Here is a 14,934-nt window from a genome sequence, read left to right as displayed (position 1 = left end):
CCACCTCAGTGGCTTTCTTCATTAACGGATCAGAGAGAGAGGCCCCTAGGGTAATGGAAACTGCCTGTGGTCACAGAACAAGGGAGCACAGAAAGCCTGTGCGGGGGCACCTTGGCAGGAGGGAAGGGAGCAAGAAGACCTGAAGAGGCTGGGGGAGGACAGTGGGGCTGGGAGGGCGGAGTGGGCAAGCAGGATGGAGGGAGGTCTTTGAGTCACAGCCGTGTAGGCCAAGTGTCCTAGCAAAGAGGACCCCAGAGAGAAATGGCCCCCTTGTAGGGAAAAGCCAACTCTGCGTCCATGTTGGAACTGTTTCTTTGACTTACTTTCTGTTGCTTTTGTTATTAATTTTAAAAAAAATGCAAAAAATAGAATGGCCTGCTTCAGAGAATCCTGCCCCTCTGCCTGACTGTTAAACTAAAGTGCCTTTGTTCAGGACCCTGTCCAGCTGTGGACAGCTGGAAGGAAGAAATGAACACATCCCCTGCCAGAGGCTTGCCATTCTAGGAGATATTTGCAAGATTAATGGCCTTTTTACTTTGCTTCCTCACATCCCCCATCTCTGATCTACAAAAGAACCTGGCATCCAGCCCCTGTAAGATGGTTATTTTGAGACATTAGTCTCTCATCTTCTCAGACAGCTCTCTGAATAAATAAGTCGCATTGCTTGCCTCAGCACCCCATCTCTTGGGTTTATTGAGCTGTTGTGCAGAACAGCCTGATGCTGTGTAGACAGAACCACTGCACAAAGGTGCCCCCGCCACCCCCTCCAGCCCAGCTTCTACCCTCAGGCTCCTGGCCCGGGCAGCACATTACCTCGTTGTTGGTGCCCACGTCCAGCAGCACAGGGAGGCACTGTCGCGGGTTGACGCCTCCGCACGCCGTGTACAGGGCCAGCTTGCCCACGGGGATGCCCATGCCGTAGCAGCCCAGGTCTCCCAGGCCCAGAATGCGTTCCCCATCAGTAACCACCACCGCCTGGAAGGAAAGGCAGGACATCTGTATAAACGGCCTATTTGGGCATGTTGGGCCTGATGATGATGCTTACTGTGGAAACGGTAGGGATGTGTGTGCTCAGACGCTCAGTTGTGTCTGACTCTGCGACCCATGGACTGTAGCCCTCCAGGCTCCTCTGTCCATGGGGCAGGGATACAGTAGGATAATCAAATAGTTAGCTTAGAAACCCCATTAGGGAGGGGACTTTAGGGGGCTTTGAGAGACCACAATAAGACTAATGATCATTCAAGAAAATAATGAGAAAATTCTGAAGCACTGTGGGCTTGCTTCACTCACAGAGCAAAAGAAGTCCCTTAACATCAAAGCCAGATTGGCTTGCTTAACAATAAAATCAAGACAACTTGCTTAGCAAGTTAAACCATGCAACAGAAGCGCGAGACAGGCCCCAAACAAAACAATGGAGGCACGGGACCTACATACTTCACAGTGAGCTCAGTTAATTAGTAACCCCAAAACATGCTCTTTGGTCCCTGAGACATGTTCTTTGCACAACAACCCCCAAACAATAAAACAATAGTAGCGGATTAGGCCTACAACTTGCCCAGTGGTGTCTTCAGGTTCAGCTCAGTTCAGTTTAGTTCAGTTGCTCAGTTGTGTCTGACTCTTTGCGACCCCATGAATTGCAGCACGCCAGGTGTCCCTGTCCATCACACACTCCCAGAGTTTACTCAGACTCATGCCCATTGAGTCGGTGATGCCATCCAGCCATCTCATCCTCTGTCATCCCCTTCTCCTCCTGCCCCCAATCCCTCCTGGCATCAGGACGACCCCCAAACAATAAAACAATAGTAGCGGATAAGGCCTACAACTTGCCCAGTGGTGTCTTCAGGTTAATGACCCTCAGAACATGCTCTGTGCACACAAAAAACAATCATTTATGGAAAGGCGACTTTTCAAAATGAAAGACCCTTATTGTACTGAGACCTGAAAATATTTTTCCAAGGTGCTATCACAGTCCTGGCTGGACCACGTAGGGACAAGAAAACTCCGCTGCCCTACCTGGGGGAGGAACTGATGAGGGAACCATGACGTCTACTCAAGAAAGACAAAGAAGATCCTCTCCCCCGCCCCTCTCTTCCTGTGAGGATGAAAATGCAACCTACTGGGTACTCAGGGCAGTGAGAGCCTGCCCGTATGGGAAACTTACAACCTTACACGTGAACCAACTCTAATAAACTGTGTGTGCAAAGTCGCTGCAGTTGTGTCCGACTCTGCGACCCCATGGACTGTAGCCCGCCAGGCTCCTCTGTCCATGGGATTTTTCAAGCAAGAATACTGGAATGGGTTGCCATTTCCTCCTTCAGCGGATCTTCCCCACCCAGGGGCTGAACTCACGTCTCCTGCATTGCAGGCAGGTTCTTTACCGCAGAGCCATCCCTGAGTCAGGGCAACTCTGCAAAAGACACTGTGCTAAATCCTGGGGGAAGGAGCTTCAGTTTGCTTATCTATAAGAGCAAGAATGCATGGACCCCGCCCTTGAAAGGAATAATGGGCAGAAGAGAGATGGAGCCTGTATATTTACACTGACTCTGGGGCAAATTACGAGAGCCGTGTAATAGCTCAAGAGCAGCAGAGACACAGAGAAGGGAGAGGCGCTTCCTGCAGGGCAACCCTTCCTCAGATGAGGGGGACACACATGCCAGACCTCGGAAAGGTGGAGATTACCCATTTGATGCAAAAGAAATTGAGGTCCAGGGCAGAAGTGGTGGGGGTATAGGCTGTGTGTGTGTTGGGGAGGGCGTGTGGGTCGGGCCCCAGGAAAGGAGGCAATGGAAAATCAGGCCCCAGTCAGACTGAGAGGGGCCCTGAAGGTCAGGCCAAGGGAAACCCCTCAGGGTGACAGTGAACTTGTTTATAGGTCACCCCAAGCTGCTCCCCAGCACTGGTTCCCTCCATCTCCAAATGAGTGGAGTTTGTGGGGCCACCCAGACCTCCCCTGGAACCAGCTTTGGGTCAGGACGTAGGACCAGCTCTGAGACGTGGATGGGCACCGTAGGGATCACTTTACTCCATGCAGGCACAGTGCTGGGCCCCGCGGACAGAGAGACGAAGCCTTGGTCCTGCCAGGAAGGGTTTAAGATCCAGCACCCACAAGCTCTGTGGAATCTTCTCTCTCTTTCTCCAGGGGTGAGAGCACAAAGGGCCTTTTAATAGAAACTGGCGTATAGATTTTTAAAACACCCCTCCACTTCTGGAAAGGGGGCTCTCGAGAGGGCAGCCAACCCGTGACTATCATGCTCTCTCCCTGAGATTGGTCTCTTCCTCGAGGGCGAGGCCCTTCCCCCGACCCTGTCTCACGTCTCACCTGGTTCTCCCCACACCTGTCAGGGAGGCAGGTCTCTGATGGTTATCTCCGATTCCCAGCTGAGCAAACTAAACTCCTGGACCTTCACGTTCTGTACATATTTGCTCAGTATCAGCCCCACGCCAGGCGCTGCACTGGATGTTTCCACAGCAGTTATCTTAGAAACACCGGTGACTTACCAAGGGCACCTTGCTTGTGAATGTGGTGAGCGGGGATTCTAGTTAGGCTTCAGGTTCCTGGTCTGGGCTCCTTCTACTCCCCCACCCGCACCATTCAGCTGAGAAAAGCTCCCGCGCTCTTGGCAAAGCCCCGCCCCACCTCCCATCCCACCTCTCCGCGGCTGCCTCTGACCCCCTCCTGGCCGCTCTCCCCGAGTCTGTGCCTTCACGCTGTTCCTGGAGGCCCAAACCTTGCACATTTCCCTACCATCTCTCCTACCTAAAACCTCCTTATTCTGATTCCCATTCTCTCACACTTTCTCTCTGCTGAGGTGCAGAGACAGACACGGTGTTCTACAGAGGAAACCAGTTACGACTCCAGGGTGCTCTCCTTACAGCTCTGGGGCTTTTCAAGACGGTGGCAGGGGACTTCCCTGGTGGTCCAGTGGTTGAGACTCCGCACTCCCAAGGCAGGGGGCATGGGTTCGATCCCTGGTCGGGGAACTAAGACCCCGCAGAACACACAACACAGCCAAAAAAAAAAAAAGATGGTGTCAGAGCTCTGACAGGGTCCCTCCCAACATGGAGATGTCTGCAGGCCCTTGACTGTAGGCCTGACTGCTCCGAGGGGAGATCTCACCTCCATCCGCCATCCATTCTCAATCCTGTTGTGCTAACGGTTGCATTACTTATTAATTTTCCCATTTTTTTTTTAAACTGGAGTATAATTGCCTTACAATGTTGTGTTAGCTTCTGCTGTGCAACAGAGTGAACCAGCTGTGTGTGTAATACACCTGCATCCCCTCGCTCTGCCCGCCCTGTAGTCATCTCAGAGCACTGAGCTGAGCTCCCTGTGCTATACATCAGCGTCCCACCAGCTATTTTACAAACAGCTATTCTACAAAGCCCTCCCTGTGGCTCAGTGGTAAAGAAGCCACCTGCCAAGCAGGAGATGTGCATTCGATCCATGGGTTGGAAAGATCTCCTGGAGAAGGAAATGGCAACCCACTCCTGTAGTCTTGCCTGGGAAATCCCATGGACAGAGGAGCCTGGTGGGCTGCATTCCATGGGGTCACAAAAGAGTCGGATGCGATTTAGTGACTAAACAGCAGCAAGTGTGTATATTGCAACAGCTTCACAACCAGGCCCAAAGGCCTTTTGTTGTTGTTGTTCAGTTGCTAAGTGGTGTTTGACTCTTTGTGACCCCAGGGACTGTTGCCTGCCAGGCTCCTCTGTCCATGGGATTTCCCCTTTAGTGCCTTCTAACTGTCCATAAAATAAGAGTCCAAAAGGCTTATCTCTTTAATGACAGGAACCCAACAGGCTTTCTGGAACTTATCTCCAGTCACTCATCTGCACACAATTGCTCCCTTTGGTCAAACCCTCACTCCCGCCAGAGGAGGGACACACTCTGTATTCACCTTTGGTCTCTCTCAGCCTCTATATTCTTCTCTCCTCCTGCACTTTCCCCAGGAGTGCGAATCCTGCCATTACAACCTAATGTGATTTCTCCTAGCACCTGCTATATTTACCATGCACCTGGCCTGCGCACCCTTCCTGGCTGCCCGCCTGCCTTCTGCAAACAATAATTAAGTACCTACTGCTTGCCAAGCCCTGCATAAGGTGCAATTAAAACCTTTAATAGTGATAGCATTTGGGTTCTTATTCAACATTTAAAAAAAAATGCACATCTTATCTCACCAAACAGCCTAAAGGTTAACAGCAGGGGTTTTGGCATCTGATAGCAAGCACTTGAACTAGTCTCCTTGATAAAGTACCACATGTAATCTTGGGTCAAACAGTAAGTTTTCTGAGTTTTAATTTCCCATGACATTGGAATAATTATAATATCCAACTCATTAGGCTGTAAAGATGAAAGTTGTTAGTTGCTCAGTCGCATCCGACTCTTTGCAACTCCCTGGGTAAAGATGAAAAAGAATAAATGTCTCATTTTAACCAGGGGCCTTGTACAATAAAGTAAATGACTGGCATATGATCACTGCTCCTATGATTAAATTGATGATTATTATTTAGGGCAAAGGCTACATATTGGAATTTTTAATTGTTTCATCTCTCTTTAATTCAGCCTCACCACAGAGAGGCCACGCAACAATTATCTGTTAAATGAGTGCATGAAAAGGAAACCACGGGAAGACATTGGCAACTTTTAATGAAGTCTGGCTATATGGGCTTCCCAGGTAGCGCTAGTGGTAAACAACTTGCCAGCCAATGCAGGAGACATAAGAGACACGGGTTTGATCTCTGGGTCAGGAAGATTCCCTGGAGGAGGAAATGGCAACCCGGTCCAGTACTTTTGCCTGGAGAATCCCATGGACAGAGGAGCCTGGTGGGCTATAGTCCACAGGCTCAAAAAGAGCTGGACATAACTGAAGTGACTTAGCACACATATAAAACTCAACAGCATTCTAACCTTGACATTGTTGTTCATTCCAGTGGCAAATATTGTCATCTCCAAGCAAATGCTTACAGCTCACTGTCTTCAGACATTGTCACTTGGATGTCCAGTTGCTGCTAAGTCACTACAGTCGTGTCCGACTCTGTGCAACCCCATAGACGGCAGCCCACCAGGCTCCCCCATCCCGGGGATTCTCCAGGCAAGAACACTGGAGCGGGTTGCCATTTCCTTTTCCAATGCATGAAAATGAAAAATGAAAGTGAAGCCGCTCAGTCGTGTCCGACTCTTAGCGACCCCATGGACTGCAGCCCACCAGGCTCCTCCGTCCATGGGATTTTCCAGGCAAGAGTACTGGAGTGGGGTGCCATTGCAGTCCTTCCTAATTCTCCAAGCCTTTAATCCAATGATCTCCCTTTCCCATTTCTCCTCTTCAACTTGTTACTTCTGCTGTCCTTCCCCCCTCTGTTACCGCCCATCTCCCAGACTCAGAACTGTCCAATCTGCTTTGACTTCTCTCTTCCATCAGTCAGCTACAGCCAACTGGTCACCAAGTTCTGCCGATTTAACCTGCTCCATATTTTTCTCATGTTTCCCATGAACTTCATCCACGTTGCTAACCTTAGGCCAGCCCATCCACCTCTCATTTGACCGCTTTAGTGGTCTCCTAACTGGTCTTTCTGGGCTTCCCTGGTGGCTCAGAGGTAAAGAAACAGTCTGCCAATGTAGAAGACATAAGAGACACAGGTTTGATCCCTGGGTCGGGAAGATCCCCAGGAGAAGGTAATGGCAACCCACTCCAGTATTCTTGCCTGGAAAATCCCATGGACAGAGGAGCCTGGCAGGCTACAGTCCATGGGGTCGCAGAGAAGTGGACATGACTTCGAGACTGAGCACACATGCAACGGCTCTTGGCATCTCCTTATCCCATTTCGTTTTTCAAAGCACACCTAGATTTGTCACTTTCTTGCCCCCGAGCCTCCAGTGGCTCCTGATGCTTATAAAATAAAGCTCAAACATCTCTGACTGACATTTAAGGCCTTCCACGAGCTATGTCCAATCTACTATTTGAATTTCCCTTTTACCCATTCCATGCTCCACCCAAATGGAAATACTGCTAATCTTGTATAAGGTGTTTTCTAGCCTACATGCTATTTTACCCCTTGATTCCTCTATCTCCTTGATCCAAATCCTACCATCCTTACATGTTTCAAGGAACAGTTCAAAAGACTCTTTCCTCCATATGAAGCTTCCCTTCTGGAATGTATCACTCCCAACTCTGAATTCCTGTAGCATTTTAATCTCCATGGCACCTAACCCTTTCTTCTTTGTATGACAGTTATATCTACGTCCTTTCATAGAAACTCTTTAAGGGCAAGTAAAGGATCTTGTCCTCTTTGATTCTTTAGCACTTGCAGGCTTGGGACCTGCATTGCAACCTGAACTCAGTAAATGATGGGCAATGTGATTGGCCCAACAGAGAGAGCAAAAGCTCTTCTCCACGGGACTGAATTCAGACCTGGAGTAGACAGGCAAGTTCAGAGAGAAGACGCTGCCTCCTGGTTTTCGTGACATCCTGGGCCTGGGACCACAAGAGCGGGAGGGGTCAGAAGGCTGAGGGCAAACCTCAGCAGCAGCCTGGGGTTTCAGAGCCTGGCAGTGGCTTCCCCTGAACCACGGCATCACAGTTCCCCCGTCTGGATGGCTTTTACAGCTCATGACCCCTCGGTATTTCCGGTAACGGGGAGAAGATTCGGATGGACAGAAGGGGGATGGTGAGCCCCCTTCTTCCTCTGTCCAGCCTGCTTCTGACTTACTGTCCACCTCCCTCAGCCTGCGTGGACCCGGCGGGGCTGACCCAAGACTGAAACGAGGGCCACGTCTCCTGGCCTGCTCCGGCTCTGGTTACCCTGGGCTTGAAGCTCTCGCGTGGGCCGCCCTCAGCACTGTGTGTGAGGCCTTCTCCTTCCTCCTCCTCTTCTTTCCTCCTTCTTGCTCACCCTTCCCACCTCCTCCTCCTCTCTGCATCTTTTCCTCTCCCCACAACAGAAATAATGTCCAGGCTGTGGTTTCAAACCTTGGTTCCATCCCTCACCAGCATTGAACCTAACTTTCCAGTTGCCTTGTCTATAATACAGGGATGATAAGAATTCCTGCCTCTTGGAGGGTCTCTGGGAGAAGCCAGTGAGTTCGTCCGCATGAAGCACTTAGTGGGATGCTGGCAAGTGGGTGCGGTGCCGTGCTGTCCAGACCCCCTCAGAGGAGAGAAGCAGTCATTGCCCGAGTTGTACTTTCAGCCTGCTTGGGTACCTGCTCGACAGAATGGAGCCACCTCGACCAAAGTCACGCTCCGTTCCCAGGGCAGCGGCCGGCAGCCAAGGACCGAGGGATGCCTTGGCCCAACTCGGGATGACGGAAGAGCCGTCCCCGCTCCTGACCCTCCCTACATGCCCTGCTGGGTCTCCCGGGACCCCCCCGCCCCCACTCAGCCCAACCTCTCCCTCTCCTCTGTCCTGCCTCCTATCCTTCTAGAGGCTGATCCCAAGAGCCCTCCCTAATACGCTGATCTCCACCCAAGAGAAATGTTTCCGGGGAAATCCAACTTCTGGCACTGACTGGGGCTTAACCCTTGGTGGATGTGGGCATGGCAGGCAGGCACTTGGCACTAAGTCTGGTCCAAGGTTAAAGGCCCAGGAGGCTGGTGCCCGTAGGCAGGGGATGCTCCCTTGGCTCCAGGGCTCAGCCGCCTCTCGGCACTGTTAGCTGTTAGGCCTGGGATGAAGGAGGGATTTGGGAGCCTGGGAAAGCTGTTGAGAAAGAGGGCTCTTCTGAGCTGAGCCTTCCTCCCTGCTCGGGGCAATGCCCTCTGTGGGAAAGAGTCAGAGAAGCAGTTCTCAGTCCCCTCTGCGATTTATACCGCAAGGCTCTGGGGAGCGGTGGGCAGAAGGCTCTTCCTCCCTGCGTGAGAGGAGCCCCCGAACCCCACGGTACCCCCAGCCCGAGACCGTGACCTTACTTCCCTGACAGCTTACTCGTCTTCCTGCTCAGCGTGCAGTCCTGATTTCCGGCTGGGAAGCCAGAGAAAGTCCTCTTTTATTTTCTGAGTTGTTTCAGAAGCATCTCTCCCTCTCCTCTTTTTAAAGACTGCCTGGCTTTTCTCCCAGCGCTGTGGTCCCACTTTATACACCCATCGACAACGAACGCGAGTTGCAAATGCTCCGCGTCCCTGCCACCCCGCCTTTTACACTTTCTGCCATGCTGATGGTAGCTCACAGTGGGTCTTTTAAAGTCTATTTATTTTGGGCTGTGTTGGCTCTTCGTGGCTGCGCTCTGGCTGTCTCCGGTTGCGGTTGCCGACCCCTCACTGCGGAGGTTTCTTCCGCTGCAGGGCGCAGGCTCTAGGGCGGGCTTCAGGAGCTGCAGCGCGTGGGTTCAGCAGTCGTGGCTCGCAGGCTCTAGAGAACAGGAGCCGTAACTGCAGCGCGGGGGCTTAGCTGCTCTGCGGCATGTGGAATCTTCTCAGACCAGGGATCAAACCCATGCCCCTTGCACCGGAAGCTGGATTCTTAACCGCTGGACCACAAGGGAAGCATCTCTGGACCACCCCGCCCCTCCAGCCAAGAGGCGAACTACACGAGGGTCCAGAAGGACCTGCGCCTTGAACAGCTCTGCCTGCCCGGCTCGGCAGCTGGGCTCTGGGTGTCAGCGACACTTACTGGCGGGCTCATCTGAGGACATACATCCCCTACCCTTCCCTGTCTCCAGGACCCACCTGGGCGAGGTTTCAGAAGCACTCCTTACCCCACTCTGAGGACAGTGTGGAAACCAAGAGAAATAATGTAGGGGCGTCTCTGTCAGCACCCCAGCACCAGGGACAGGACACCGAGCAGGGAGCCCCCACTAAAGGGAGGAGACCTTCATCTTCTCTTTTAGGGGCAACTGCAGAGAGCACACCAATAAACAAGACAGGACGTGGCTTAGAAGATTCTGAACCTTTGGGAGGGTAGCCCTGGAGTGAGTGGGAGCCCCTCCAGGAAACGCTGTCAATGGTGCAGGGTGTGCTGGGGGCAGCCTGAATCGGTCCTGACCGATGTGTGGTGTGTGTGTTGTGTGTGTGTGTGCACGCGCATTAGTTCACCTCAGTCATCCGACTCTTTGCGACCCCATGGGCTGTGGCCCACCAGGCTCCTCTCTCCATGAAATTCTCCAGGCAAGAACACTGGAGTGCGTTGCCATTCCCTTCTCTAGAGGATCTTCCTGACCCATGGATGGAACCCTGGTCTCCTGCATTGCAGGCAGATTCTTTACCATCTGAGCCACCAGGGAAGCCCTGTTGGAAATTTTATTTGCAGAGTCTCAAAGTGTTAGTTGCCCAGTCGAATTGTTTCCAGGTCAGTCTAACTAGACTTCAAGCTCCTTGAGATGCTTGTACACCATCTTTATCCCCAAGCCCCCAGGGAAGGCTTACAGAATAGATGTTTGCTAAATGGCAGTTGAACGCAGCTGAGTTAGATGCACTGGCTGGTGTAACTCCTGCTTTCCCTAGAGGCACTGGCTACTTCTCCTTGTCTGAGCCCTGCCTCGTCCCACCTCTCCCAGGATGACCCCAAAGCCCCTGTTTCTCCTCTAAAGTCACAACAGGGCTGTCTCCAACTCTCTGGTCAGTAGCACTTAGTACTTGGAAGGTTCTTAAAATAGGTGGGTTGAAGTCAACAGATACTTAGCAGCTAAGGTTCCAGTCTGAATTCATATCTCGATTTCCCAAGAGGAGGGAAGCACTTTGGGGTCAGGGTCTGTGTTCTCATTCTGCAATTCTCGAAGCAGAGCTCTGGGTGCAGCTTTGTAAGTTACGCCCTGACAGGAGGAGAGATGGGAACCTGAAATCCAGCCCACGAGCCGTCAAGGCCCTTTGCTAGTCTGGAGGAAGGAAGGAGCGCTTTTTTTCCTTACTGGTTAAGAGGGGATGTCGTTTCATCATTCTTTTAAACTCCCCGTAGCAGGTGGCACTAGGGGTAAAGAATCCGCTGGCCAATGCAGGAGACACAAGAGAAGTGGGTTTGATTCCTGGGTCGATCCCCTGGAGGAGGGATAGGCTACCCACTCTAGTATTCTTGGGATTCCCTCGTGGCTCAGACAGTGAGGACTCTGCCCAAAGTGTGGGAGACCTGGGTTTGATCCCTGGGTTGGGAAGATCCCCTGGAGGAGGGCATGGTAACCCACTCCAGTGTTCTTGCCTGGGGAATCCAATGGACAGAAGAGTCTGGAGGACTTCAGTCCATGGGGTCACAAACAGGGGGCAGGACTGAGCGACTGAGCATGCACACACGCACGCACACACACAGAGCTCACACACACACACACACAGAGCTCACACACACACACACAGCTCATACACACACACACACAGCTCACACAGAGGCACCACAGAGGTCAGTGCAGACCCCATGACTCTGCCCCTGGCACAGGCCTGGCATCTGGAAGATGTTCATCAGGTCCTTCTACTGAGTTCATTCAGCTCAGCAAGCATCTCCTGAGCGCCTACTGTGGACAAGTCTCTCCACAGCTGAACTGCCCAGGAAGGAGAACAGATCAGCCTGTAGGACCTCCGAGCCTGTCCACACAGGGCAGGCTGGAGTTAACTTGCCATCAAGCGAGCTGGCTTCCCTTAATGAGCTCCAGATTTCATTATACAGTCATCCTAGGCACACCCTGGAAACTTGCTTCTTCTGAGACTGGGGCCAAACCCTGCAGGGTCAAGACCTGCCTGTAACCAGAGTCTAAGAAGACAAGCAGGAAAGAGAAGCGCCAGGCACATCACATGCGTGATCGCGTGCTCAGTCTGGTCGGACTCTTCGCGACCCCGTGGACTGCAGCCCTCCAGGCTCCTCTGTCTGCGGGATCCTCCAGGGAAGAATACTAGAGTGGGTTGCCATGCCCTCCTCCAGGGGATCTTCCTGTCCCTGGGATCGAACCCAGGTCTCTTCTGTCTCCAGCACCGGCCTGTGGATCCTTTACCACTGAGCCCCCTGGGAAGCCCCAGGGCACATCACACCCAGATGGAAGTGTTCTAACCGAGCTCTTCACTGAGGTCAGGACTGGAATCCAAGGGCCCTGGCTGTGGCGCCAGCCTGGCTTCCACGAGCCAAGGTCCTGTCATACTTGCTGTGGTTCTGAACCCCACCATGCCCCCGAGAGGGCCAGAAGTGGGTGGGACACAGGAGAGGTAGCTAGAGAGCAGCTGCCCTTGGTGCCTGGTGGAGGAGGTGGCCCAGGGAACTGGCTGGGAGGGAGGGAGGGAGAAAACGATGGTCAGCCTCTCAGCATCGCCTTGAGAAGTACAGAAACTGGGCTGTCTGCTCCAGTCCCTCCCCTGCTCGTGCGCCAGAAATGCCCTCACCAAGCAGCCAGGGCATGTTCTGTAATTCAGCTTCAACCACTTGTTTGCAGGGGCTTCCCAGGTGGCGTTAGTGGTAAAGACCCCGCCTGCCAAGGCAGGAGACCTAAGAGATGAGGGGCCATCCTGGGTCTGCAAGATCTCCTGGGGCAGGGCGTGGCACCCCACTCCAGTATTCTTGCCTGGAGAATCCATGGACAGAGGAGCCTGGTGGGCTACAGTCCAAGGGGTCAAAAGAGTCAGACACGACTTGGCAACTAAACAAGAACAAATGGGTACCAGCACTGTAGCGGATGCTGGGAGCACAATACTGGACCACAGAGAGATATCCTGTCCTACGGGGCTGATAAGGTGATGGGATCTGATCTAAATCATTACTTAGCTTCCTTTTAAGCATATTCATTTCTAGATACAATCTTCACAAATTTCAAATACAGGATTATAGAATCATAGATGTGAAGAGATATAGAGGAATTATTCCTTTAGCCCAATGCCTTTCTGCCTTGAGTTGAGGTTCAGATCTCTTTTACAATATCCCCATCAAGTGACCTTGTGGTCCCTCCTTGGATACCTCCGATAGTAGGTGACTTACAGTCCATAGGATTGCAGAGTCGGACATGAGTGAATTGACTTAGCACACGCGCATGTGTGGCGTCATTCAATAAAATTTGTTTGCAGAAGTGATGATGACCTTAGAATCTAGAGTCCCTGAAATCTTCCACAAAAGTCCCCACGAGAGGAGATCTGGGTACACAGCCAGAGGCTAACAAGTTTCCTCAAAGCTGCACAATTTTGCCTTCTATATTATATATCATTTGTTATATTAAATGTTTTGAGTAAAACTGGAAACAGTGACAGGTTCGTTTTGTCATTCTGCATATACATCCCTTCCCCCACCCCCCACTTCACCCTCCCGCCCAACACGTACACTGCCATGCACACCCAGGTGTGAAGACGTTGCTCATCATAAACCTTTTCTGTTGGTGCAGAATGTCCCTGCCCTCCATCCTCGTCCCTCCAGTGCCTGACTGTCCAAACTCTACCCCTCAACTCAATGCTTTGCTCCAATGTCACCTCTTCCATGAAGTCTTCCCTGAAGACTTCCCATGAAGTCAAGATTACCCTGACTAAAAGGGAACTCGCTCTTTGAACACCCCCAGCTCTTCTGTGTGCCTCATTAATCTCTGACCAAGTCCCACCTGTTAGTCTTTTGTGTCTCTCCCTCTCACTTTTCTCATGAAAAGTTAGCTACTTGAGAAGAGGGTCCATGTTGGGTTTTCCCCTGAATCCACCATGGAAACCAGCAGAGAATATTCAGCAAGTAGTCAATACATGCACTAGTACTATTATTAATAATGCTGATCATGATGACAGACAATTTCACAAGGATATCTGGTTAATGCAAGCCTTCCCTCCGTGGTGCATCTGTGCTTGGCTATAACTGGACTGTGGTCTATGATCTGGGACCGGGGGAATGGATTCCGTGTCCTGCCTCCAGGGTTGCAATGGCCCCTTTTAGAGCTCAGAACGACTAGTGCGGGCTGAAAGGATTCATCCAACAAGACAGCAGTAGCAAAGGAAGCAGGATCATACCTTAATATCGTCTTCTGGCCAAGAGTTCAGCATGGTTGCAAGGTGGCCCTTGTCATGAATGGTGATAAACAGCCCACTAGGAAAACAAAGCACACGCATACAGAGACCAGTCAGACCAGGAGCACCGCAGGGACCACAAGGACCGCGCATCACTGCATCACTTAGTTTTGGCCACAGATCTGGGCAGAGGGGGTCCCTGTTCAAAGTCCAAACAGTTTACAGGACCCTGCGCTGGGTTTCCTTCAACCGCTCCCCACAGGGGAAGGGCTCCGTGGGATCAAGGGATGTATTCACCTGGAGTCTGTGCTCTCCCCAGCCTGTGCCTTCCTCCCCCAGACCAGGCACCCAGGACCCCAGAATCATCTGCCTGAGTGGTCCCAGGCTGCTTTCAGGGGCTGTGTGGGCCTCTTCTCTGGGTCCCTCCTTCCAAGGACAGACCACACTGCAGTGGGTGGGTCCCCAAGCCTGGGGCCATTACTGGAAGTTGGACGTGTGGGCGGTGATGTCTAGATACATGTCCACGTGGTCCCTTGCCGTGGAGGATGGAGCTGGGGACAGCCATGAGCCTATTTCCTCTGCACCACTTGAGTCTGAGAATTCTAAATTCAAACTTGGCCTTCCAGACCATGTGAAGATATATTGTAGAGCAGGAGGATGAAACATATTCTACTTAACAGTTTGTTAGCTTGACTTCGAACTTCTAATGTTTGGACCTAAGTCTGTGGATATGAATCTCCTGTCCTGGGATCAGTGGTGAGAGGACATGTGTGTCTGGTGGGGAGGTCGTGAGTGGTGCAGAGGGTGGCAAGTGGTTTGGACCACTTCCTTCTCCCCCCTCAACGCACCTTGTTTTTTTTTTTTTTTTTCCTGACCAATGCACCCAAGAGAGAGGCTCCTTTGACTTGTGAAGTACCCAAGCCCAAACACTCAGTCTGTTTTTGCCAGGGTGAGAGGGTTGGGGAAGTGTGTGTTGGGGCGTGGTTCCCTGTTCTACTTGCCCTGCCTAAATCAGAGTGCTTCCCCCAAACGGCTGCCACGGCTTCACGAGGTGCTTGGA

General features: G+C 52.0%; 1 protein-coding gene across 4 annotated transcripts in view; it reads right to left on the bottom strand.

Moving 5' to 3' along the window:
- Nucleotides 1-14,934, bottom strand: part of ME3 (malic enzyme 3) — a 219,841-nt gene that overhangs the window by 65,330 nt on the left and 139,577 nt on the right. For all 4 annotated transcript variants that reach the window (XM_043451455.1, XM_043451452.1, XM_043451453.1 and 1 more), the window contains 2 exons: nucleotides 13,878-13,953; nucleotides 814-975 (listed from right to left, as the gene is read on the bottom strand). In XM_043451455.1, coding sequence (XP_043307390.1) covers nucleotides 814-975; nucleotides 13,878-13,953 — 238 coding nt within the window. The remainder of the gene's footprint in view (nucleotides 1-813; nucleotides 976-13,877; nucleotides 13,954-14,934) is intronic.

This window comes from Cervus canadensis, chromosome 29, assembly GCF_019320065.1.
Source record: "Cervus canadensis isolate Bull #8, Minnesota chromosome 29, ASM1932006v1, whole genome shotgun sequence".
NCBI classification, from domain to species: Eukaryota; Metazoa; Chordata; class Mammalia; order Artiodactyla; family Cervidae; genus Cervus; species Cervus canadensis.
This window is presented reverse-complemented; position numbering and strand designations above follow the sequence as displayed.